Source organism: Dicentrarchus labrax, unplaced genomic scaffold (genome assembly GCF_905237075.1).
Source record: "Dicentrarchus labrax unplaced genomic scaffold, dlabrax2021, whole genome shotgun sequence".
Lineage (NCBI taxonomy): Eukaryota > Metazoa > Chordata > Actinopteri > Moronidae > Dicentrarchus > Dicentrarchus labrax.
The window spans coordinates 16,647,593-16,671,889 of record NW_026136718.1 but is presented as its reverse complement, the minus strand read 5'-3'; the positions used below and the strand labels follow the sequence as shown (position 1 = coordinate 16,671,889).

Here is a 24,297-nt window from a genome sequence, read left to right as displayed (position 1 = left end):
GCATGTTTCTTCTGTGTACAGAGAGCACCAGATCCAGGCATCAGCAGCAGAGGGAACAGAGACCAGACAGGTCCAAAGAGAGGAGGCCTACCAAACCAGTCAGGAAGGTCCACAGAGCTGCTCCTTCCTCTGACCTAAATGCAAAACCAGGTATAATAATCCTCTTTTATGTGAGAGAGCCAACCCACCCTCTGATCTATTTTTAATTAGTGACAGTAGAAAAGCTAAGCATATGGAACAGCCTGGCAGGATTTTCTGAAGGGTCAGTGCACACCAAGAGCCTCAAATGTTGAACTATGTGTGTGCCTAGAAGGTTTTTCTCAACTGGCTTTGTCACTTTAGTGTCTGTGCCTTTTTAAGTCAGCTGTATTTCCGATCTATGTTCATTCCCTTGTTTATTTCTGTGCACATTTTGTTATCCTGCACACATGCTCTCACTGATGTCAGTTCAATAATTATTTGGCTGCTATCATTTCTTAGTCTTTCAAGTGTTGACATATAACCTAAACATGACAAAACAGAATGATCCAAATATGATTTTTTTCATTTGAGTCCAAATTAGTTAATCTCAGAAATGCTTCAAACAAACTGCTGAAACCAGTGTTCAGACTACAGTATTGGGTGTATTTTTCCTCTTAGTTTTTCCATAACGGACCTGTGTGTGTTCCAGTAGTACATGACCCAGAGATATTGCCGGCTTCTGAGGCTGTGTTAAGACTTAAATCCCCAAAGAAATGTCAAGTATGTGTGACATGGAGCATATAAACACCTACATAAAAGAATAATAACCACATGCTGCTGTAACCTGGGCATACCAGAAATCTGACAGCTGAGAAAACTCTCCCCTTCCTCACGCACAAAGATGCTTCCAAATTGCACATGTATAAACATAATTGCTAGCTATCTTCATCTCTGTGTATATGTAGACCTGGACTCAAGAACAGGCACTTGTTAGATATTAAATAATGATGTCTCTTTGACATATCATACCAATGAATGAGTCACTATTATGCCAAAACAGTTATATACAGTACAGGGCAAAAAAGATGAACTCTGGATACCCTGAAAGTTGACTGTGATGTATTTCCCCATTCACTCTGTACCTGGTGTGTAAGTTTGTGTTGTCTCTCAAGTCTGGCTGGTCTCTGTTTCATGCTGGCACAGTACTATAAATAGCCCTCTGAAATCTGTGGCCAGGTTCAGTTGGCTCATCCACCCAGTACAAACAGCTGCTTGGGTAGTGGATGTACAACTTCATTACCAGGAACTGCTCTTCGGCAGAAGGCAGTCATAGTGAAAAATATGTTAGAGGTTATTCCAAGTAAAGAGGCATTGCTGTTTTTGAAATGTTATCTCCCCATGCTCTGAGCACCACAAATGAAATTGTTCTACACACGTTGTACTGGGCTGGTGGCAGAAAGCTGTGAGGAAAAAAAAAATTAATTAGTGACTGTTTTTAATTTGCTGGTCCTCAAACAATTGTTTTTCTTCACTTCTGTTCTCTAATCTATCTTTGTATTTATGTGAGTCTGCTCCAGTGGTGGCATGTCTACATATAAATGCTAACACATTCAGTTCTGTTCCATGAGGTCAATATGAGCTATATTGAATTACAATGCTTTTCTCTGGCAGCATCTGAGGTGTTAATTTTCTTTGCATCTCTGCACTTTTCTTTCTCTGCAGTGATAAGTCCTGCATCGTGGCGAGAGGGCCAAAAGCTGGTAAAGATGGTACTGGGTCCAGTTCCCAAGCTGCCCAGGGAGGACAGGCCCCAGACAGCTGATGGACTGAGCAGAACAGGTGGGACCCAGAGACCTACTGTAAACTCTTCTATACATGCAACTACACCCCTGTCTTATATAACTCTGTGACCCCATTTATAATACAAACAGCCTATAATTCAGTCATCTCTGTTTCTCCAATGGTCCTCTTGCAACTCTAGACATACTGTCATTAACCAATGTGTCGAGCGGTTAAAAGAAAGTGTAAAGGACATAGACAGAAGAGGTGATTAGCCGTCTACTAGACTTTAAAGAGGCACTCAGAATGTATCAGTTAAGCTCAGCTGTCAGTGTCTTCTCTGCTTAATCACCAATGGATGAATTAGGGTTTATTCTTGACTTTCTACCCACCTCCTCCCCTTTCTCTGAGTCCTCATTTTTTAAATCTATTTTCCAATGTTGCGATTGAACTTTCAATTAAACATAGATTTCTTCACTCGCTGCTATTACCTGTGACTGAGATTATTCGTGTTATGGGATGATAGATATTTATGGTAGAAGTTTTGCATTTCTGGGACCCACAGTTAAACAGCAAGACTGACAACAGAGCCAGCCAAAGAATATCAATAAATAAAGAGTCTGTGACTGCTGCTGTACACACACAGACTGTGTGTGTACAGCAGCAGTCTCTCACTCTGTCTCACACTTTCTCATAACCACACACTATCTGCATCCACCTCTGTCTGTGCTAGCTGCATCTGTGCTGGGTACCACTGACCGTAAGGAATAGAGATTGACTGGCTGTTCTGGTTGGATTCACAATTAGACATGGCCTGATTTCCAGATGTTGCCCCAGTGCAGTCAGTACATACACTGGGGAATGGCAGAGTGGGGCAGGGAAGTGCAGTGAGGCTCACTGCAGCCATGCTCTGAAAAAAACACTGTCTGGATTAGATACTGTAAGTCTAGATGGGAATTTTCAATTTAGCCCAGATTAGAGTTGCCATGGCAAGCCTGCCCCACAAGCCTCATTTAGTATGTGTATTTGGTCTGGATCTAATGCTTTAGCTTTGAAGTTATTTTAAAACTGGTGTAGTCATTTGTTGGTGGAGCATCCAGGCATTTTGAGCTGTGAAAAACCTGTTTATTCCAAGTTCTGATCGAAACAGGAAAGCAGTTTTTTTTTAAGAGTACTACTAGTTAAGAATTTAAAGACTAGTCACACGGTTATACCAATGACTGTATAAATAATGAAACCGAATTTGAAATTTTATCTTTATTCTTAGCTTCTACCTAAAACTCTTATCTAAGCATCGGAGCTATTTAGCAGCATACCCTATGTTAGTTTGTGTGTACGTTTTTTTCCATTAATAAGTTGATTACCAGTTATCAACTTAACATTTTAACTTTCTGTCCACCAGCTTCCCATCGCCGTTCCAGTTCAGACCCGCGCTCAGAATCAAAACCACGGTCTCAACCTAACAGCACAGAAAGGCCTCATAGTGGATTCCGAGGGCACTCCAAAAGCCTTTCTACAAATACATCTACCCCTTCACCTGCAGATCGTGAAAGGGCCCCAGTGGGTATAAGCGCGGACCTGTTGTCAGCAGACATCCAAGGGATACTTGATGACCTTCAGCTGGAGTGCAAAGCAGCTGAGAAGGAGGAGAGGGTTCGTCAAAGGTCCCGGGGTGGGAGGAGTGGTAGGAGAGGTAGAGGGGGATCAGGGTCGCAAACAAGGACTCCAGTCTCTGCTTGGGGAACTACGTTTGCAATGGGTAGCTCCTCAAGAGGGTGCCGTAGTGCCAGCCCCAGTACACGCCGACCAGAGACTGCTAACATAGCTGACACAGGGCACAAAAAGCGTCACTATGATGCCGATACTGTTCGCCAGTACATTTCCAAGCAACAAGAAGAGAGAAAGAGGCGTCAAGCAGAAGAGAAGAGGGCACTGAGGGAAGAGGCAGAGAGAAGAAACCAGAGATTGCAGGAGCTCTACAGGAAGCAAAAAGTAGTGGCTAAGACAGTGGCCCTTCCCAGTGAGGCACCTGTGGCCCCTGTGCAAAAGCGACTACAGGAGACCTACAATAAACTGCTACTGGAGGAGGCCCAACTGGGCGACGAGGCCACACAGATGCAACCTGCTGCTCCTTCCAGTCAAATGGTATTGTACATTTGCACGAAACATAGTTATCTTATTTGTATGTCAAAGCTGTAGAAATGATACATTTCTAACGTGTGTGTTAACATGTGTTCTGCCACAGAGACCGATGTACCAGCCCTCAGGAGAGTCGGACAAAGAAAACAAAAGACTAGAAGCACCACAGAGCCCCTCAAGCAGTGATAGATCTTTGAATGACCAGCCACCTCCTTCATTATCCAGGTACACACATGCACACACATAAACTGCCAGAATAACAAACCCCATATACTCAGATTTATTGACATAGATAAACAACTAACAACTCAGCACACATAATCTGGTTTCTCCTGGGTGATAAATTCTAGCGAATCACCTGACTGCACAAAACAGAGAGACTGTTTGTTCCCAGATGGTTGGTTTTTATGCCCCAGAAGCCTTATTGCTCTGCGTTTTAGTACACGATTAAAGAAAAATACTTTTACAGTCACTGATCCTAGTTTAGATACATGAAAGAACATCTCAGATAATTGACTGGAAATAAATGTGTGTGTATCATGATTTTATTTGTGAAACATATAATAATAATAATAAAAATAATCATAATCTTAATTAATAATCTTTCTCTGTGTTTTCAGTGTTATTCTGGTGAATGCATTCATTCAAAAACTGTAGCTGTAAAAAACATTATGTTGCAATACATAAATGTGGTTTTGCATCTTGTCTGCGGTTATTTGCTGTATTCAAAATGAAAGTTGTTACTTTCTTAAGTAGCATGCATGATGAATACACCTACCTACATGTAGTTTGATCATTGTGTCAAAGCAAGCTGTATACATCTTTTTCCCTCTCCTTTTAACTTATCCATGCTTTATTTGCTCTCCCTATTGCAGGAATGATTTGGATGCTGGAGTTGCCTCTTTGCTTCAGCCTGACCATCTGAGCCCAGCTGTTCGACCTATGACTGGTCCCAGCAGCAGTGCACTAGCCCCTTTTGGTGACCATCTCCTCTCTCGGCTTCTCAGGCTGGAAACTGCAGTGGCAGCTTGTGACGTCCAGCACACCCAGCGGTCAGTCACAGTACCTACCAACAGGTCCAAGATGTCCCGCATTGAGGCCCTCAAGGCCACAGCCGCATCCCTCTCCAACCGCATAGAAAGTGAGGCACGGAAGCTTGCTGGGGAGGGGATCAACTATGGTACAGCAACTTCAATGGACGTGGATACTATTTTGGCACCTAGACCCTCTCAAGCAAATCCTGATGATGGACGCTGGGCAGAAATGGCTGCCACAGAAAATAATGACATGGCATTCCAGAGGGTCCATAGGATTTTGACTAGCACAGGTCATAGTTCATACAATGGCACATCTCTTCCAGGAGCAGGCAATCTGCATGCCCTCAGGGGACAGAAAGAAACGAAGGGTACACACACCAGTTTGACTGATCCACAAACACCCCCTGCTGATCTAACAGGCACTATTCTTAACAGTTACACACATGAAAGGAGGAAGCTAGTCAATGGCTTGGAAAAGGTAGAGAGAATGGATAAAATGGCACAAAGGAGAGGATTTGGATTAACAGAGGATAAGAATCAGACAGATCTCCATGACTCAAGTGCCGGTTCCATCAGTGAGGGTCCTCTTCTGAGTGAAGGAAGTTTTTCTGAGGATGAGACAAGCCCTCCTCACCCCTCCAGCAATCGTGTAACTAGAGCAGCAGACTGCCTGGAGGCAGTGGACTACTGTGCTGGTCAGAGAAGGGATTACCACCGTTTGTCAGAGTTCCAGAGGGAGGCAGTGAGGTGCTCGGCCCTCAGCTCACCCTTTGCACAGCATGATGGCAGCAAAGCAGCATGGGAGGAGCTGAACAGAGGAAGCCCTCTAAGTGTTATCAACATTTTCACTAAGAACCTTCATGGCCATGTTAGAGGTTAGTTCACATTTGTCTACCTTTCCACTAAGGAAAATATGTCAGTCAGGTTTTGAACACAAATTTTTGTATTTGTGGTTAATACAGCAAAAAAAAGAAATGCTGTTGTTACTTTGTAGCTTATCTATGTGTAAACTGAAAAATGAAACCATGCACAGAATGTTTGTCATTTTAAACTGTAGTGGTTAAACTACAAACACATACAACGTAGAGACAGTCTACGGCAAGTTCCTAAATAGTCATCCTCTGTCTGTTCTATCTCCCAACTTATCCTACAGTGAGTGAGAGGAACTCTCCCCCTGCCCATTCTTTGCACTCTGAAAGTGGGCCCGTAGACGCAGCAGTCTATGAAGATGACTTTGTTTCATCCCATAGCAGCGGAGCCAGTGGGCAGTTAAAGAGAGCTTCCAATTCACGCAGGTAAGAGAAATAAAGTGAACATTAGTTTTTAAAGTGACCACTGGATGGCATCCATGTCACACAGCTTCAGCTTTCAGATGGCAACTCCCCTCTGTTTGCAGGCTTAGAATGAGGAGTAACTGATATAAAAACTTCCAGATAGATTAACCCTGCTGTTTAGTCCACGTTCATAAGACATAAGGTTTCCTGCTTTTGATTTTTTTGTGTAGTCAAATTAAAAATTTTATTTAAAAGTGATTTGATGATATGTTTCTTTTTTTCTCCCGTTTGTCAGCGTGAACAATCATTTTGAGGAGCTCATGAGGAGGTCTCCTTATGAGAAAAGCATAGGAGGTGTCAATTCACACCATTCATCCTTTCACTCATCTATTCACTCACCGCATCTTTCCTCTGGTTCACCATCTGGCTCCTCACCCAAGCACTCTGCCAGAAAAAGAGGTGAGAACTAAAATTTTACATAATTTCCTGAACTTTCAAGATATTCTTTGTTTTCCATATGGTATGGGCTGGGTATCTTTCCTCCTTGACTTCGATACTGGTTCCTGAACTCTATTGGATACCAATTTTATAAATTTAATTTCAACATTATACATTATGGTACAAATCACTTACTCACTTCAAAAGAGGAAGCTGTTCCAAGACCTGGGAGCAGTTGGCAAAACTGTTTTTACTCTGTGCACTTTACTCAGCCTGGATAACTGGACTAAAATGATGAAATAAAACTGAATCTGTATAGTATGGGACTATATATAAACTATAAATGTCTAAGGAACATTATTAACAAACAGTATGGCACAATAGGAGAGGAGGATATGCCGCAGTTTTCATCCCAGTGAACGATTAGTTGAACTAACTCACCAACAAGCAGATACAAGTTAGCTGCACTGGCTAGCTAACAAACAGCACAAAGTTCACTAGTAGTCTGTGAACAGTGTTTCTCATGCTCGCCTACAACGTGTAATGTTAACACTCCATTGTTATTGAATGGCAAGATATAATTGAACTACTCAATTTCTCTACAGGCACAGCATCAGACCAGAGTGATGCCACTCTGGTGGAAGAACAGAGGAGCTCCTGCTCACCTCCCTCAGTGGCATTATCATCTGACTCCAGGAAAAGGGGCTCAGACAAAAGCTCTGCCCACAGCCAGGCCACAAGTGTCCACTCTAATGACACTTCAGGAGAAATTTGTCACCAAAGGTAATAATTGTTCTGAAAGCTTTAAAGGGGCACTTTATTTGTATTGGTTTAGTGAAGTGCGGTAAAAGTAAAAAAAAAAAAAAAACTTTCCACCTGTAAGGTTTCACTGTGATTGTTTTCAGCATCTCTCAGATATCAAATTGAAGATACTGCAGTGTTATCAGAGAGTTGGATCAATGGTGCATGGTGTTCCCACAAGTTTAAGTTACCCATAAATCCAGTTGTCTCTGGTATTTCCTTCCTTCCTGGTTTTCAGTAACCTTAAGTTCAACAGTGCTTTGTGTAAGTGGTGGTGCTGTTGGCTTACATAGAGATATTTTCTTATGCTGTATATAGATATAGTAGTTATATAGTATGTTTGTTTTAGGGTCACAGATTGTATTTCTTTATTTCCCGGTGCTTATTTGATTTATAAATTGGAACTTTTGTTGTGACTGTATACAGATAAAGTAATTAACTATAATTAAAGTAATATTGAAATTAGCCCATGAGGCCACACCATTTCCTTCCATAAGTATTTCCAAACTAAACTAAAATGGAATTTAAATATCTATGTGCTCTGGGATGAATGGGATCTTTTCAGCAGTGGGTTGTTTCAGTTGTTACAGTTACAACCACTCAGAAACCTCCACTTGGTATATACTATAATTACCCAAAGGTTAATTTATCTGGGCATGACCAATTACTAACCTACACTTAGAGAACCCTAGTTCAGGCTGCCAGTCTAAACAGTCTTGTGGCTTGCTGTTCTGTTGAAGGCCTAAGGGTTTAAGCAGCCGTGTAGTGCCCAGCAACAGGAGGCAGCTGCAGTTCAACCCAAGACAGAAAACACTGGTTGTTTTGTTTTGGGGGCCTGCAGGGTGGTTGGTTGGGTCAGCCAGTTTCACCACAGCTTTGGCCTGCTGCCAAAGGAAAGGAGAGAGTTCTTTTTTCTTTTAATCTCAGTGCCCAGTAGTGACATATGAGCCTTCTAATGGTACTCTAAAGCCCAGGTAGCAGATTCCTGCCACTCTGTGGAGCCTGTGTGTCTTGCATGATAAAGGTAAAACATGCAGACTGGATTGTGTCCTCCTTAGCCCCTTTTACAAAGTAGGTTGTGGTGACTTTGTTTCTGTGACACACTGTCTCAAAAACAGTTTCTTTTATAGACAGTGCATAGAGGTCTCTGTAGTCTTTTGGCAAACTGCATTCATATCTGTTTCTGTTCATATTACAACCGACTAAGCAAGATCATGGTCATATTGTTGTATTATGATATATTTATTGAGTCTGATCGTTGTCATGGGATAAAAAAGGTGCCAATGTCTACTATCCTTAATGGGAATGTAGAGTGTATCCTGATCTCTTTAGACTTTGCCCTTGGCCTCTGATCATCTCTGAGCAGCACAATAAAGCCATTCATAGTCTGGGCCTCTCACAGCCAGGTTATGCTGCTTCAGTTAGTTTTAGGGTTTGCAGGAGCAGGGGCCCCCTCTTTTTTTTTTATCATTTGGTCAACCTACTCCTCTTTTCAGAATAGTCAACCCACTCTGTAAAACTTTGTAACATGCCACTTTCCTGTGTACAATTTAAAAGTCTAATATAGAATTTAATAAAAAAAAACAATTAAAGAAATGTGTTATACTAAATGTCTTAATATATGGTTTAACATATTAAAAAGGGATACCTATGCACCAAGGCAACCTGAATGCTACAAATGTATGCACTTTAGAGGAGATGTTTAATTACTTAACTTTTCTTTCTTCTTTCTTTCTCTTTCTAAATATGTTTCTAGTTTGGGAATTGACAGTAGGAAGTCTTCAGCAGTCAGGACCAAACAGGCCTCTCCTTCTGGCTCTCCAGACCCTGGTTCTCCTCCAGGAGCAGATTCTCTCAGTGAGCCTTTGAGAAGTGGCTCTCTTGCAACAATTAACCCAAGCACAGGCACCATAGCTCGCAACGGTAGAGCAGACACCAAGGCCACAGGTAAATAAATCTAATTTTAATATAATAAACAACATGAAGCATAAGTCACAACTGCAAAGATAACGACAGAACAGATGTAACTATGTTTAAAAGTTGTAAACTTTACTGTGTACTTTTGTACTCTTTACGTGTGAATCTTGTTATTCTCAAGGGGTCCACATTTCACCAACAGCCCCGTTTATTAATCCCTCTCTCTCTCGCCCTTTCTCCCAGGTGAGCTACAGTATTCCCCTGCTGTCTTGCAGCAGCGCATGGCAGCAGAGCTCCAGTACTTGGAGTCCATTGAAGAGTCAGTCCGACAGCTGGGGGATGTGGAGAGGCTGATGGGTGTGTCTATGGCTCAGCAAGAGAGCGCATCATTGGCCCAGATGCTCAAGGTGAAGAACGATTTTTGTCGCTGCGAGCAACAAAAATGTGTAGATAAGGACTATGAAGGGGCTCTGTGTCTAGCTCTGTCTAACATGCTTTCATAGCAGGAGTTGTATTATGTATTATGCCATATTCTGATGCCACAAAGTGATGAATTCACATTTTGCACATAGCTTAATATTTTGATAATTGTCAGACAGCACATACTCTGTGTGCTTTTATGTATAAATATGGTGAACATCTGCACTTGACATAATGTTCCTTACAAATGTGAATTACGCATTGTTAAGTATTTCCCAAATTATTATTGATGCTGCATAGCATTTACATGATAAATACTTTAAGAGCTTTTTGGCCTCCATAAATTTCAGTGACTTACTACCTCACTAATGTCTGTATTGATACACTGTATTGACCTGCTCTCTGATCTTTGACCCTGCAGGTCAAGCAGCAGCGCCATGAGCGTGACCTCTACGAGCTGAAGATCAAGGCTGAAAGGGAAGCCCTGGAGACACAGCTACAGCTGGAGGAAAACAGGCAGAGAGTGGCCAGGGTAAAACGACACATGCACACATACACACACAGTTCATCAGTTTACTCTCACCAATGCTATATATGTTCGTTTGTAGATGATAGATTTAGTGTTTGCTTCCCCGCCTTTTGAATTCCAAGGTATGAGTACTTTTATTTTTCTGAGCTTATGATGTCAATGCTTGATTTTTCCAGGCTCATATTGAACTGCAGGAAAGCTTGGCTGGAACTCAAAAAGAGACTTTGGAGGGGCTCCAGGAAGCAACTACAAAGATGATGAGTCAACAGGCTGAGGCAGCACGGTACACAGCCGACACTGCCCGACACATCATGGAGGTTAGTAATCACTGCCTTTAACTCTGCCTGGAAAACGTCCCGTGTGTTCATTTTGTAACAAAAGCTGATTGACTGTTGAGTTTCAGTAAAGATATAACAATAAATGCAGAGGAGGAAAGCGTAACATCCAGTGTAAGAAACATCAAATCAATCATTTCATCTGTGTATTGTGTTCTTGTCTGTCAGATGACAGAACTGGCTCGGTCACAAATAGCAGGAGCTTTGGTTGTCCCCCCCGTTGCCACCGATTCCTCCATGTTGGACAAGCGGGAAGAACAGCAGCAACAGGAAAAAATAGACTCTGACAGGTAAACTAAAAACACTTGCATACTGCATTTCATTGTGAATAAATTTACAAATCTCTAAACCCCACTTGGAGATTTGGAAGGTTTCTTTGTAGAGATGTATATGTGTGTGTATGTATCAGCATTCTCCACTGCTCTAACTGTTTATGCCTCTTCTGCATGATCTCTTACAGCTTCCAGAGTGAGTTGTCAAGCAGAAGGATCAGGAAAGAGGAACCCCTGTCTTCGCTGAACAGCCTTAGTCACTCTGACTCTCTATCTTTCAGAAGACCCAACCTCAGGTACCAGTCATAGCTCTAATGTAGCACTACTTTCACTGTTTTCCATTACATTTGGGGAAAAGAGAATTCTAAAGAGACATTATATCTGTCCTTCGTCCACTTCCTCAGTGGAGTAGACTCTAATAGCCACCACAGCCCGTCGCATGTCTCCTCGGACCTCAGAGAACGGACGAAAAAAGAAGCAGTTGAGGGGAAATGGAGCAAGGGAGGACAGAGGACGGAGAAGGAAGCAGTCAGCAGCTCCATCGAAGACGAAGTTCTTACAGCAGCAAATGACTCCCTCTGCAGTGACAGCTTCCCCTCTGTAGTGGATGAGAAAGGTATTGTATGGCAAGCGCTTAGTTTTTGTGTCACCACAACTGTTAGGGAAAATGTGGAAACCTTATTGCCATCATTTAATCTGTACTCACCCAAAACTGTGTGTACATACAGGTCTACACAATAAAGTGGATACAGTTAAAGATTTGCAGTGTACACTGAGTTTCTCTTATTTTTGTCCCTCTAGGGGACAGTACTTCAGTGGCAACAGAGTACTCTCTTAAATTTGATGAGTCCATGACAGAGGATGAGATAGAAGAGCGCTCCTTCCGCTCTCTGCTGCCATCTGAAGCGCACCGTCGTGGAACTAAGGAGAAGAAATCCCGCCACCACGAGGAATCAGAGGACGATGGATCCAATTACAACACAACATTGGTTTCAGGGGCACACAATATCTTAAAGGTGAGAAGGCAGTGTTTGCCAACACATAGCCTTATGAGTTAGTGGTTGATAATGGAAGGAGGGTGGGACCACTGATGCTGTGATTTGTTCCCTAAAAAGTGTGACTACTTGATTTTTTTGCCTGGATGTTCCATGTTCCGGCATGTGGTTTGTGTCCCTCTTTACTTGTTTCTTGTTTTCCTTTGATCCCCTTTCAATCTCCTTTCCTTTTTTAACTCGCCCTTCCTGTGGATCTTTACTGTCACCCCAGTCTAACTCAATTGTTTCACCTTTGTTCTCCTGCAGTCTCAGGATGCAAACATGGCCTTTTCTGGTGGACAGGACAGCTTTTCCCAGTTCACTATGGACATGGTGCGTCAGTACATGAAAGATGAAGAGGTAAGACTGCAGCATCAGAGCTCTTTGCTGCGTCTTCGCCAGAAAGCTCTCAAAGAGAAGACAAGAACTGAGCTGGCCTGGCTAGAGCACCAGAAGAAGCGGCTGAGGGACAAGGGAGAGGATGACAAAATGCCACCTATTAGGAAGAAGCAGAGGGGGCTTCTGTTGAAACTACAGCAGGAGCAGGTACATGTCGGTGGAAACATAATGACATGAAGTAACAATTAACCTTTGGGCTATACTGTAATCCTAATTATTATTATTATTATTATTATTATTATTATTATTAACTTACCAACTTTCTCCCTCACTGTTTCCAGGCTGAGATCAAGCGACTTCAAGAGGCCAACAAAGCAGCCAGGAAGGAAAGGCAGCTGTTGCTGAAGCAGCAGGAGGAGATAGAGCGGATGAGAAACTCAACGCTGAGACTAAAGGAGCGTCTCAAGAGTGCTGGGGGTGAAGCACCACCTGTAAGTAGTGCAACAGTCACTAATCACACCCTATACATAGGAACAGATAGTTTTAAGCAGTTTCATTTCGGTACTATTTGTTCTACAGAAGTAGAATCTTAACAGTATCAAAGAAATATACTTATAACTGTATAACATTTATTGGCTATACTAATAATTGGCCTGTGTGCATGTCCATTCACCCATCCTCAAGGAGACTCCTGTGTCAGAAACCCCTATGTCTGAGGCAGCCTCCTCCAACATGAGACATGCTGAGGATATCCGCAGCCCCTCCCCCTCACTCTCCATCTCTGGAAGTGAGACTAGCAGCATCATGCAGAAGCTCAAGAAGATGCGCTCTCACATGGACGAGAAGTAAAGACTTTCATTTAATTTTTTATGTATTTATCTGGTTCTTTCCGCTCCCTGATCAGGTTTTCAGTTATTTTTTTAAAAATTTTTTCTTACTCATTTTTTGCTGCATTTTGGCCCCTTATCACAATCTGAGTCCTTAATGTGTTGATACAGACTTTGACAGCGTATAAAAGTCAGAGATGTTATAATTCAATACTTCTGGTCTTTACCTGAACTAGCAACTAACCTAATTAAAACTAATCAGTGCTTGCCATCTTTCTTTTGCTGTCTAAAATACTGTGGATGTGTGAGTGTGTGTGGATGTGGATGTGAAGATAAGCATGCTCCATGTTATTCTTCCTCTAAACTAGACAAGTATCCTCTGCAACAGTATCCCTCTTAACTTCATTTTTGTACAAACTATAACAAAACATTGTAGGAGAATCCGTAGTAAGAGAACATCAGACAATATTAAACTGTAAATACTGTAAATATTTGTAACACTATGTAATTTTAATACTGCAACTTTCAATTACAGAGGCATAATTATTTTCTACATAAGACAAACTGTAGGTTGTGTATTCTATCATTTATAGTACACCCACTTCCTTGTGTGTTGGCTACTAACTACATGTGCTTGGAGTAACTGTAGGTCCCCCAAGGTTTTAGACTTGGCTAAGAGCTGTGGTCAGATGATTGTAGAGCCTCACATGACCGGGTAGCTCCAACAAGTGGGTTAATTGTTCTGGGTTTTAGGATTTATAACTTGGTTATAAATCACAGGCCAATCTTCTATGGTAGCCTTTCAACAACTTATACAGTAGTTCTAGATTTGTTTAAATTTATACAAGCAGCCCAGTTGTGAATTGTTTGTGTTCATATTAATTTTAATGCATTATGTAGTTCAAAATCTGTTGTTTACATATTTGTGTCTGATCATACATTTATTGGCTTGCTTGCTTGCCATGACTATCAGTTGTCTCTTCCCTTCTCTCGGCTGTCACTGCTGTCCTGCTTTTAATCATAGCCAAAGCAAATTAATACTACATATTCAGCTTCACATGCTAACACACTAACAAATGTGTTATAGCTTCATCTAAGGCTGTAACTGTTTGTAATCTCTTTTAAGAACTATTGAATCTTAAATCTATAAATTAACCCCCTTCATACACAGGTTTTGCATTGATCATACTCCCAACCAGCCCCCCCTCACGCTCGTTTAAATGTTCATGTTTTTCCAAAACATTTTTAAAAGTATCCATTTTCTAACAAAACACCTGACAGACTGACACATTGGGTGCAATAAAACCACATTTGCTCATATCTCTCTTCTCTCTCCCTTTCTCTCTACGTGTCGTTTCCCTCTGTGTTTTAATGTGTTCCCCCCTCTTACATTGTGTGTGTCTGTGTCTGTGTCTGTGTCTGTGTCTGTGTCTGTGTTGTGTGTGTGTGTGTGTGTGTGTGTGTGTGTGTGTGTGTGTGTGTGTGTGTGTTTCCATACCCATGTTTGTGTGACTCTTTTGACTTTGTTGCGTGCTTGTGTGTTGTAGACACTGTTCTCCTGTCCACTACTTCTTCTCTGTGTTCACGGCCCACCACTGGGCCTCCCTCAGTGTCTGTCTTCCCAACCTCCACCCTAAATTCCAGCTCTTTATCTACAACCAGTTGGTCAGGTACTGTACAGTGCTCTCTACCTCTTCCCCAGCACCTCCACCTAGCCCTGCCTCACCCCACCCCACCCCACCCCACCCCATGGAACATGCTTGTGTTCATCCACTGGCACTGGGCCCTTGTAGGGGTGGGATGGTGAATGATGAGTGATTGAATGTGTTTGGGTTCTCGATTTTTTTGTCTATTTTGAATTTCCAGGATGGAATATGTGGGGGGAGGAGTTTGATTGAAAGCTCAGGGAGTGCCCAAGGAAAGCTGCCTCATTGAAATAAGCTAACCTATTGACAACTTCACTTTTAATATAATTACATTTTAATACCACTGAATATATTGCTACTAGTGTGTGCATTAAAGCACACTGGTTGTGGACGAATTTTAAACACAAAAGTGCTTACATTGAGAATATGAGAGATGTGATAAATTCATTTTTGTGAAAGTTAAAGGTTATGTTTATTTTAATAGGCACCTTCCTTGTTGGGAATCGGAATCTCAGACTCAGTGCTGTGATTTCGGAGGTGTTTGATTTGTGACTTTTCCTTTTGTTCTTTCTTGCCTCCTGAATGAACGACACAGTGCATCTTTCTTCAGTGTCTCTAATATTGTTGCTTCTGGCTGGTCAGCTCCTGCCGAGTCATCGATACAAAATGTTTTGAGATTAAACCGCACTATGACATGGAAGTAAAATACTTTTGCAGAGAACAGACCGGAGATCGAGTGGTCTATCTCTTTAATGAGACCAGTAAATCTTAACTAGCCCTCTTTATTAGGTAACTGTTGCATAGGATGGGATAATAAGTACAGATGGCCATTGGCTTATAATAGGGTTTGGGAAGGCACTAAAAGAACCCCCCAGCCTGGGTCTTCGGTATCTTGCCTGTCATCAGTATACATTAGGTCAAGAGAAAGGCCTCTAAATTAGATCAAGGCTAAATAATACTGCACTGTAATGGCACCCAAAGCTGTGGGAGACCACATTACACAACAGCTATACCTGACTTTATAAGCATCTGCAGAGATATGTATATATAAGAGGCCCAGTGTAGGTTAGATTTTAGAATTAAAAATTGTGTTGGCTTTGCAAGACAACAGAAGCCTTGTGTTTATGTCTCGTTAGCCTCATTGGTCAGGGGTGTACGGGTAATTGAGGTGTGTGTGTGACTGCACCCAATCAGTGTTCAACCCCTGGGTTTCAGTCTGATGCATGAATCTGACATCTTCACTGTTATTTTCCTGCTCCTCTTTTCTCCTGACTGACATGTCATCACTTTATGTTTGTTTATTCGATGGGTGCTTGTACACTTCTTTATTTGGATGATTATTCCAGGGAAAGAAATAAGTAAAGCATGTACTGGGTACGTATGTGTGTATGTTTGCTTCTCTGAGTGTTGGACAGAGGTTTGAGGTGAGTTTGCAGTGATAACTGGATGTCCAGGTGATGCGGGTCTACTTGCTTCTGCTATGTCATTCCTGATGCTAAATGTCTTTCTCCTACTTCTTTTCTTTCTCCAATCATCTTCTTCCTGTATCTTCCCTCATTCCCTTACCTTTCTTGTCCCCATCTTCTCCAATCTCCCTTTTCAATCTCTCCTCTTTCCACTGCTTCCTGATCTCTCTTTATTCTCTTCTCTCTTCATTCTTAACACCCCCTTCCCCAGGTTCCTGACAAAGCGGGAGCAGCAGCTAATGCAAAGACGTCACCATGCCGAGGAGCTGCTGCAGTGGAAACAGCGGCTGGACCAAGAGGAAGCAGAGGTCCGTAGGATGGAAAAGGAGGCCCTGGCTGTATGGGATAGACAAACACCTCAGGACAAGGACGTGGCAGAGAGTCAGAAAAAGGAGATCTCTGACATCAGCCCCAGTCACCATCTGAGCTCAGAGCCAAGAACTGACAGTGAAAAAGGTGAAGCAACAGGATCCTTGGTGGTTTTTGCCAAGTTTAAAGTCAAAAGCAAAATAAAAGAATAGTGGAATGTAGGAAATATATTACGGTTTGGGAATAAGGTCAATCAATGTGGATGAAAATTACGATGACTTCATTTTAATCTGTTTTACATGTTTTCAGAGTATGTGAGTGAGGGCGACTCGGCAACACCCGAGTCCAGTATACACACAGAGGGACTGGGGTCCCAGCAACCAGGAAGCCCATCCTCAGTACAACCTGCATCAATCCCTGAAACACCTTTGACCTCCGTCCAGAGTAGCCCCGCAAATTACACCCAGGACTTCTCTTCAGCTTCCCAGTCACCTAGCAGACAAGTACGCTTAAATGTGGTTTTCTTTCCTTGTTGTATTTTAGCATTTAGTCCCATCTCTTTAGTTAATTTTGAGCATAGATAGTGCTGGTCGAAAACTGACCTGAAGTTTGCTGTCATGAACAGGTTTCAGTCAACTTCAACTTCATTCAAAAAAATTCTCTTTTGAAGCTGTTGGGTTATTTGTAATTAAACTTTATATTGTGCGGGACGTGAAAGGGGGTAACTACACCATTGTTAGTTTACTGTACATGTAAAATATTAATACAGATATACCTCTATGAGTCCTATGATGACTGTGTTGTTATATCCTCAAGTAATATTCCTTTCTCTTCCCCTCCTCCTCCTTCTGTTCACTCTCTCCAGTCTCCATTTAAAGGCAGCCACAGCCCTGCTGCCTCTCCTTCAGACGGAAGCAGCAAAACCAAGATGCAGCTTCGCTCTTCCTCCCGGACCGCCAACCTGGCCCACGCTCAGCCAACTGACTCCCCAATGGCTACGCAGACTGGTGAGTTACCCAATGAGTCAACACACAGACACTGAATATTTAACATTTTTGGAGTGTATAGTGTAATAGTTCTTGATAGTTCTCAGAGAAGATAGAAAGGGGAAGGCAGAGATAGTGGACATAATGCAGCTATATTGCTGGCACTGTGTAGTCAGGCATAATGTGATGCTGCCAGGAATACATTATGCAAGCACTTCCCTGATACCTAACCTGCTTAGCTGTGTGATAGGAGGAGAGAACACTTTGCATTGCACTTAGTTATCACATAAGCAAAGACAGTTTTGCTGGCTTAGTATTGTAGCTGAATGTGTTTTATTCAGTTTGAGGCCACTGTTTAAACCTTTTAATCTTTCTAATGCCGTTTGTTCATTGCATACAATCCAAAGCAACATGCACAAAATATAACACTTTAACACATTCTTGGTAAAGAAAATGTACACTAATCTCCAAAGAATTGGGTTTGAGTTCAAGTGGGCACAAAGTTGGATTACTCTTTGCTAATCAGAGGTCTGGCACTGGTTTCACATTCTAACTGTGGTTTATCATCTAAATTTGCCTTCAGAACCCATTTCAGACCAGAGTGACATAGAGAGCCGTATCAAGGCCCTGAAGGAAGAACTCAGAAAACGAAAGTTTATGGCCTACCAGCTGAAGAAAGAGCAGAAGAAGAGGCACAAGGAGCGCCTGAAGGCACAAGAGGCCAGTCTACTGAAGCAGCTGGAGGTAAGTGTGTGTGCTGTGTGTGTGTGTGTGTCTGCGTGTGTCTGTGTGTGTGTGTTTATCCATGTACCGTTAAAGCAGATTTCTTCATATCTTAACTGTTATTCACCTGTTTTCCTGTCAGAGCTATGATAACTTCATTGAGAAAACTAAGGCAGAACTGAACAAGGGGCCAGATTCAACACCTGATACAAAGTCCGTGATCAAAGATTCCACCTCAGTTGCGGAGCAGTCCAGTATTAAACTACCTACTCACAGGTATCAAAAATGCCTGTAAACATGACACTCTTGTGCCAACATATCTACTGTAATATAAGTTAGAAAAGATTAGTGTTTAATTAAAATCAAATCCCTCTTTTTCAGGTCTGAAACCAGCAAAATCTCTGGCTCTGAAAGGATGCGAACTGATACTTCATTAGACCACAGTGAGTTATGTACTCATCATAACCATTACATACATTTCTTGCTGTATTTATTTTAAAAAATGTGTTTTGACATAGATGTTCCAATAATAATGTAACCCTTTCCTATTATGACAGATGCCCTTCCTCAACCTGATCATAGTAGATCTACCTCAGTGCCTGAAGAATTGTCTGATGAAGACCCACCAACAGTCACTCCAACCCCAGTGTATGGCAGCCCAGAGTGTCAGACTTCAGGACTGAGGAGCCACCTGTTCACAGAGGGGCTTATACGACCTTCCTCTAAGGAAGACCAGGCACAGATTATTGAGTCTGGGGATGAGAACATTGAGTCTTATCAAAGATCTTACGTTCAGGAAGAGCTGGAGGTCGAAGTAAGCTCCAAATCTGAGGATCAACATTCTCAATATCTTCTCAAATTAGAAAAAGAAGACAGACTTGACTCCCAGGAGAAGCTGCCTACATCTAAACATGTTTCCTCTTCCATGAGTGAAGAACATCGACATTCTCCATCTGTAAGCCTGGAACAAGATAAACAAATAAAGACCAGGGAAACATCTGAAGCAGAGGAAGCTGTAAAATCGAATGCCTCTAATGGGTTACTTTCACTTGCAGTGGACCTCAAACCCTCACCACATCCAAGCTACATCTCCTCATTTAGTGACCATTCCTACTCCCCTGACTCGGTTGCCTTCTCTTCTAAGAAGGAGGCACCCATAAAGGATGTGGAGGTATCTTCTCCCATAGTGGAGGGTTATAATGATGACTTCGAGTCATCAGTATATTCTTCACCCAGGGAGGAGCATCATAGTTCCAAGCCTGCCTCTCAAATCTCAGTTTCACCTACTGAGATCAAGGGCTTGAGTAAGGACTCCTCTCCCCCTCTCTATGACAGCCAAGATGAGGAGGTAGAGGAAGAAATAGATGAAGAACTGAGTCACCATTCAGGGATTAGTGGAGCTAGCCACCAATCTGAGCGACTGCTAGATCTTCATAACCAAACAGAAGACTCTAAACATGACAGCAAGGACATTGCTATTTCCAGCCACTCACCACCCATCTCTCCTATGCAGACCCCGCTCTCTCCTGTCATAGATGAAATGTCAACTTTTAACATTGGAGATCGGGTTCTTGTTGGTGGCGTTCAGCCCGGCACTCTGAGATTCAAAGGTCCTACCAGCTTTGCCAATGGTTTCTGGGCTGGTGTAGAGTTGGATAAGTCTGAGGGGAGCAACAACGGCACTTACGATGGGGTGGTGTACTTTGAATGTGATGATAGCCACGGTATCTTTGCTCCCCCAGACAAGATCACACACCTGCCAGACAAGTTTGAGATCTACACTGACACCACAGAGGATGAGGACTCATTCTTTGATGATCTGTCAGATAAAGGTGGGGATAAACGTAAAACAGATGAGGACAGATCCCAAAAAGAAGGAAATCTGAAGAGTGAAAATGAACAAACAACTCATAAGGTATATGGGTCTGGAGATAAAAAGGTTACAGATGAGTCTGTTCACAAGGCTGAATCTAATCTCAATTCACATAATTACAACGAATCCAAGCATCCCATCTCTAATGGCAACTCTAGAGACATCATTTTGGATTTTGAAGATGCACCAACCACCCTCCTCATCTCCGACATAGACAAGATCTGCCTGGGGAAGCAGAGTCAGAAGGAGATAACTACCATTGAAGAGAGAGAAGACATGGACTCACAACACCAGTTTACTCCTGCAGATCTCACAGATATCGGGGACGATAAGGGAGAGCAGAAAGACAAAGACATACTGGACACATTTGCAGACAAGCTCCTAAACAACTTTATGAAAGACACTGTGAAGCAGTTTTCTGAAATTAAAAAGGCTAAAGAGCAGAAGATAGAAGCTGCCAACCAGATGAATGGAGACCTGTTTGGTGAAAATGAAGAGTGGTTCTCTTCAGTGGATCAAAAAGATGGTCTCCCCTTCTTCCTGCCTGCAGAAAAAGAGGAGCTGTCTTCTCCAGAGCTGTGTAACCGACCGGTGAGTGTGTATTTCTGATTCTTTAGTAACCTGTTAATAAAAATCAAAGCTAAAGTCAAGCTAAAGATAACTATATTTTATATCTATGTATTTTATATCAAAGACATGAGTAGATTTATCACTATAAGTGAACAAAAACAACAAAATGTGCTGTACATGATTGAACTGTGGAATTTTCATTGTTGGGAAATCAGATGTGACATAAAGTTACTGACAAACAGTACTTGTTGATTTGACCTGGAGAACCTTTGTTGTTGGTGTGTGTTCAACCAAAGTCCAACTTTATGTTGACTTTGGAATTTTCTTCTCTGTACTGAAAACCTCTGGTGTCTAAAACATCGGAAAGAAAAATACTAAATCCATGTATCAATGTAAATCCATGGTTTATAATCAGACTTGTTCTGTTGTTTTTCTGGATAGACGCGTTTATGGAATGTTCTAATCTAAAACTGGAAGTCAGCATGAAATTAACTTCTGCCTGTATTTCTTTCACTACAGGAGAGTCCAGTGTTGGGGGCCAGCGGTCAAGAGGAGCTCGCCAAGCGACTAGCAGAGCTGGAACTGAGCCGTGAACTGCTAGATGAGCTTGGTGACGATGAGGACTGGTTTGATGAGGACTTTGGCCTCAGCTCCCGTAGAGAACAGCAGAGACTCAAACAGAAACAGAGAGAAGAAGAGGAAGAGGCGAGGTTGGGCAGGTCTGGCTCATCAGCTGGAGCTGCCCTGGGGGGGCTAGTCTCATCACCAGGTGGGGAACAGCAGGTGAAGACTCCACCTAGACCTGAGTTGCCCCTGCCCTTGCCCCCCAAACTCCCTGAGCAGCCTGCCATGGTGGTGCCCCACTCAGCCATAGAGGTGGAAAAGATGGTCCATGCTGCCACTCAGGAGATCTGGGAGAGCTGTGGCCTGGGGAAGGAGGGAGCACTGACCCTTGCACAACTGCCAAACCCCAAACCTTCCCAAGAGTATCTGGGTAAAGAGGCCAGCAGCCAGGACCAGGAGGCCCTCTCCATCTGCAGCTACAGAAAGGTGAATGTGACAACTTTCAAAACATCTAGTCTGTATAATAAAGATAGCCGTACAGAAACTGAATGCAAGAACTTTAAAACCCCAATCTGTAAAATCGAAAAGAAGGAAGACAAGCATCCTTTTCATTAGGGTCGGGTACCATTCACACTGGAACCAGTAACGGTACCCAACGGTACCTTTTTCTGTACAAAAAAGTATTTAAAGTGGTAAAAAATAAGTCCAAACTCCTGTTGCTGTTGCTGTTGCAGTGCTTGCGTGCTGTAATATTTCCCAGGAAAACGTGCAACTTGCGTACTGTTGGTTTCACATTAAGGTTTCGGACTTACTAAAAAATATCACACAACCCTACATAATAATCACAATAATCATGTCGAGTTGATCAACACACCTCCAACCATCATAACCTGAAGAGCAAATCTAACCAGGGTACCTTTCCAATTACATTTGTGATTTTAAACTGGCATACTAACCTAATATTAACCTCTTACTGGAAATCATGAGAAAGTTTTAGAACGACACAGACGCAGAGTGTCCCCGTAACCATAGTAACTCACTCACTCCTGCCTGCACACTGTGTGAGAGGAGAGGGAGGCACTGACTCTGGTCTGTCTGTCAACCAAGACAGTCATAAATGCCCCGTTATCTCAAGCACAAACGTTGATGTCTGACTTAAAGTTTCATCGTACGTGTAGGGTTCAACTTCGGTGCTGTGTGGCTGCTAACGTTATACTCTTCAGCTTTTAGATATATTTCAGGTTTGACCAGGTGTGTCCTCAGGTTAGATGTGTACCTGGGCCAGCTTTGCATTTTGCATTTTGCATTTCACAGTCTGTCCTGACTCACTGTGACTTGAACCAGCTGTAGGCTCTCTCTCTCTCTCTCTCTCTCTCTCTCTCTCTCTCTCTCTCTCTATCTATCTATCTATCTATCTATCTATCTATCTATTTACTCTCCCTTACTCTTTCACCCAGATGCACTCTCAGGTACTGAAATTTGGCACCATTTGATTTAACGCAAATCTGTGCTTGGTGATACCAACGTAATTCAGTCGGTACCCTTGAAAGTACAGTTTGATACCCAACTCTACTTTTCATCCCCCTACCAGTCATGCAGCACACAGCTGTCCTGTTTCAGTTGTACTAAGCAAACAGCAGCTGTTGTCTTGAAGACGGCACTTACTCAGGGTGTGTTCACTGAGGTTAAATGCAAGGTGAATTTCCATCATTCAGCAGATTCCTCTCAACATTTTAAAGACTACACACAGCTATTTCAGTTCAGACTTCAAGCTCTTGCTCCAGATATTCCCTCAGTTGGTCAGTTGCTTCGCTTATCTTACTCATTTATGTTCATCTAACGTGGGATTACTCAGCCTGAGAGACTCATCTACTGCAGCTTTGAGCTCAGTTTTATTTAATATTACATATTTAAGTATCTTATTACTCTGTCATTCCCTAGGCTGTGTATGACCTGACATGGGAGATGCTTCAGGAGATCTATGCTGAGGACCCCAACACCGATCAGCCTCAGTGGGTCAAACCACATCGAGTTAAGTCCTCCTTCTTTCATAGAGTAAAGACACCAGGAGACATCACCAAAATCCAGGTACAGTACTACAGAAAGAAATGCTACATTAATGTCTGAAACACACCAACCTTACCCTTACTGTTGGCGGATTGCTACTATATTTATATTTTAAAATTCTAACTGCTTTACCCTAGAGACAGCCAGGGTTTTAGTATATAGTTGGACCTTCAGCAGTTATAGCAGTTAGAATAAACAAACTTTACAATGTAACTTTGTTAATTAAACTTGGTTATCAGCAATTTTTATGGAGTGCAGTCATAAAGTTTTTTTATACAGTTACACAAATTCAAATATAGTGCCATGCTTTTTACCCATTTGATGACATGTTTTTTTTACACTGTGCACCAGGAATACATCACCGGAGAAGTACTGAAACTGTACGGTCTGACAAAAGATCAGAGCCAGAAGACTGACTGGCAGAAGATGCTCAAATTTGGCAGAAAGAAGCGGGACAGAGTGGATCACATACTGGTAGGCCACAAATTAAATGTTTGGGGGGGTTTTGTACTTGATTTTAAAGGACATCAGTTTGACCCTGTTTATCTCTCAGGTTCAGGAACTCCATGAGGAGGAGGCCCAGTGGGTCAACTATGACGAGGATGAGCTGTTTGTCAAGATGCAGCTGGCAGACAGCATCTTTGATGCTTTACTGAAGGACACAGCAAACGTACTGACACTAATCTATGATAAGAGGGCCAAAAGAGACACCCTCTCCTGACAGCTTTCCTGCTTAGATTTTAAAGTACAACCTCTAGCTCAATCCTAGCCTTTCCTCACCCCAGTGAACTCCAGCCAACCTACCGCCGCTCAGTCTTCCACCAGCTGATGTGCCAACAGCAACCCTCAGATGCCTTCGGTCCCAGCATTACCTCTCAGTTTAACAACTCCTACTTATTTCTGTGACATTCATTTGCTGAATTTGCGTCAGCTAACTATAGTGGTTATATAATTTGTTCTACACACACAACGCCTCTTCATCAATCCAGCC

The 24,297-nt window shown here is 42.4% G+C and overlaps 1 protein-coding gene across 3 annotated transcripts in view; it reads left to right on the top strand.

Moving 5' to 3' along the window:
* Positions 1–24,057, top strand: part of cep350 (centrosomal protein 350) — a 30,257-nt gene extending 6,200 nt beyond the window's left edge. For 2 of the 3 annotated variants that reach the window (XM_051376096.1, XM_051376097.1), the window contains exons 8-38: positions 22–150; positions 1,684–1,800; positions 3,143–3,885; positions 3,986–4,104; positions 4,755–5,791; positions 6,070–6,211; positions 6,486–6,649; positions 7,234–7,411; positions 9,186–9,376; positions 9,590–9,753; positions 10,188–10,298; positions 10,472–10,612; positions 10,799–10,920; positions 11,091–11,198; positions 11,307–11,518; positions 11,704–11,918; positions 12,204–12,482; positions 12,617–12,766; positions 12,960–13,120; positions 14,650–14,772; positions 16,426–16,670; positions 16,833–17,026; positions 17,389–17,530; positions 18,093–18,253; positions 18,375–18,508; positions 18,614–18,675; positions 18,790–20,696; positions 21,195–21,725; positions 23,181–23,327; positions 23,658–23,780; positions 23,860–24,057. In XM_051376096.1, coding sequence (XP_051232056.1) covers positions 22–150; positions 1,684–1,800; positions 3,143–3,885; positions 3,986–4,104; positions 4,755–5,791; positions 6,070–6,211; positions 6,486–6,649; positions 7,234–7,411; positions 9,186–9,376; positions 9,590–9,753; positions 10,188–10,298; positions 10,472–10,612; positions 10,799–10,920; positions 11,091–11,198; positions 11,307–11,518; positions 11,704–11,918; positions 12,204–12,482; positions 12,617–12,766; positions 12,960–13,120; positions 14,650–14,772; positions 16,426–16,670; positions 16,833–17,026; positions 17,389–17,530; positions 18,093–18,253; positions 18,375–18,508; positions 18,614–18,675; positions 18,790–20,696; positions 21,195–21,725; positions 23,181–23,327; positions 23,658–23,780; positions 23,860–24,027 — 8,420 coding nt within the window. In that variant the 3' untranslated portion in view covers positions 24,028–24,057. The remainder of the gene's footprint in view (positions 1–21; positions 151–1,683; positions 1,801–3,142; positions 3,886–3,985; positions 4,105–4,754; positions 5,792–6,069; positions 6,212–6,485; positions 6,650–7,233; positions 7,412–9,185; positions 9,377–9,589; positions 9,754–10,187; positions 10,299–10,471; positions 10,613–10,798; positions 10,921–11,090; positions 11,199–11,306; positions 11,519–11,703; positions 11,919–12,203; positions 12,483–12,616; positions 12,767–12,959; positions 13,121–14,649; positions 14,773–16,425; positions 16,671–16,832; positions 17,027–17,388; positions 17,531–18,092; positions 18,254–18,374; positions 18,509–18,613; positions 18,676–18,789; positions 20,697–21,194; positions 21,726–23,180; positions 23,328–23,657; positions 23,781–23,859) is intronic. The other variant, XM_051376098.1, reaches the window with a different exon arrangement.
* The last annotated feature ends 240 nt before the right edge of the window (positions 24,058–24,297 follow it).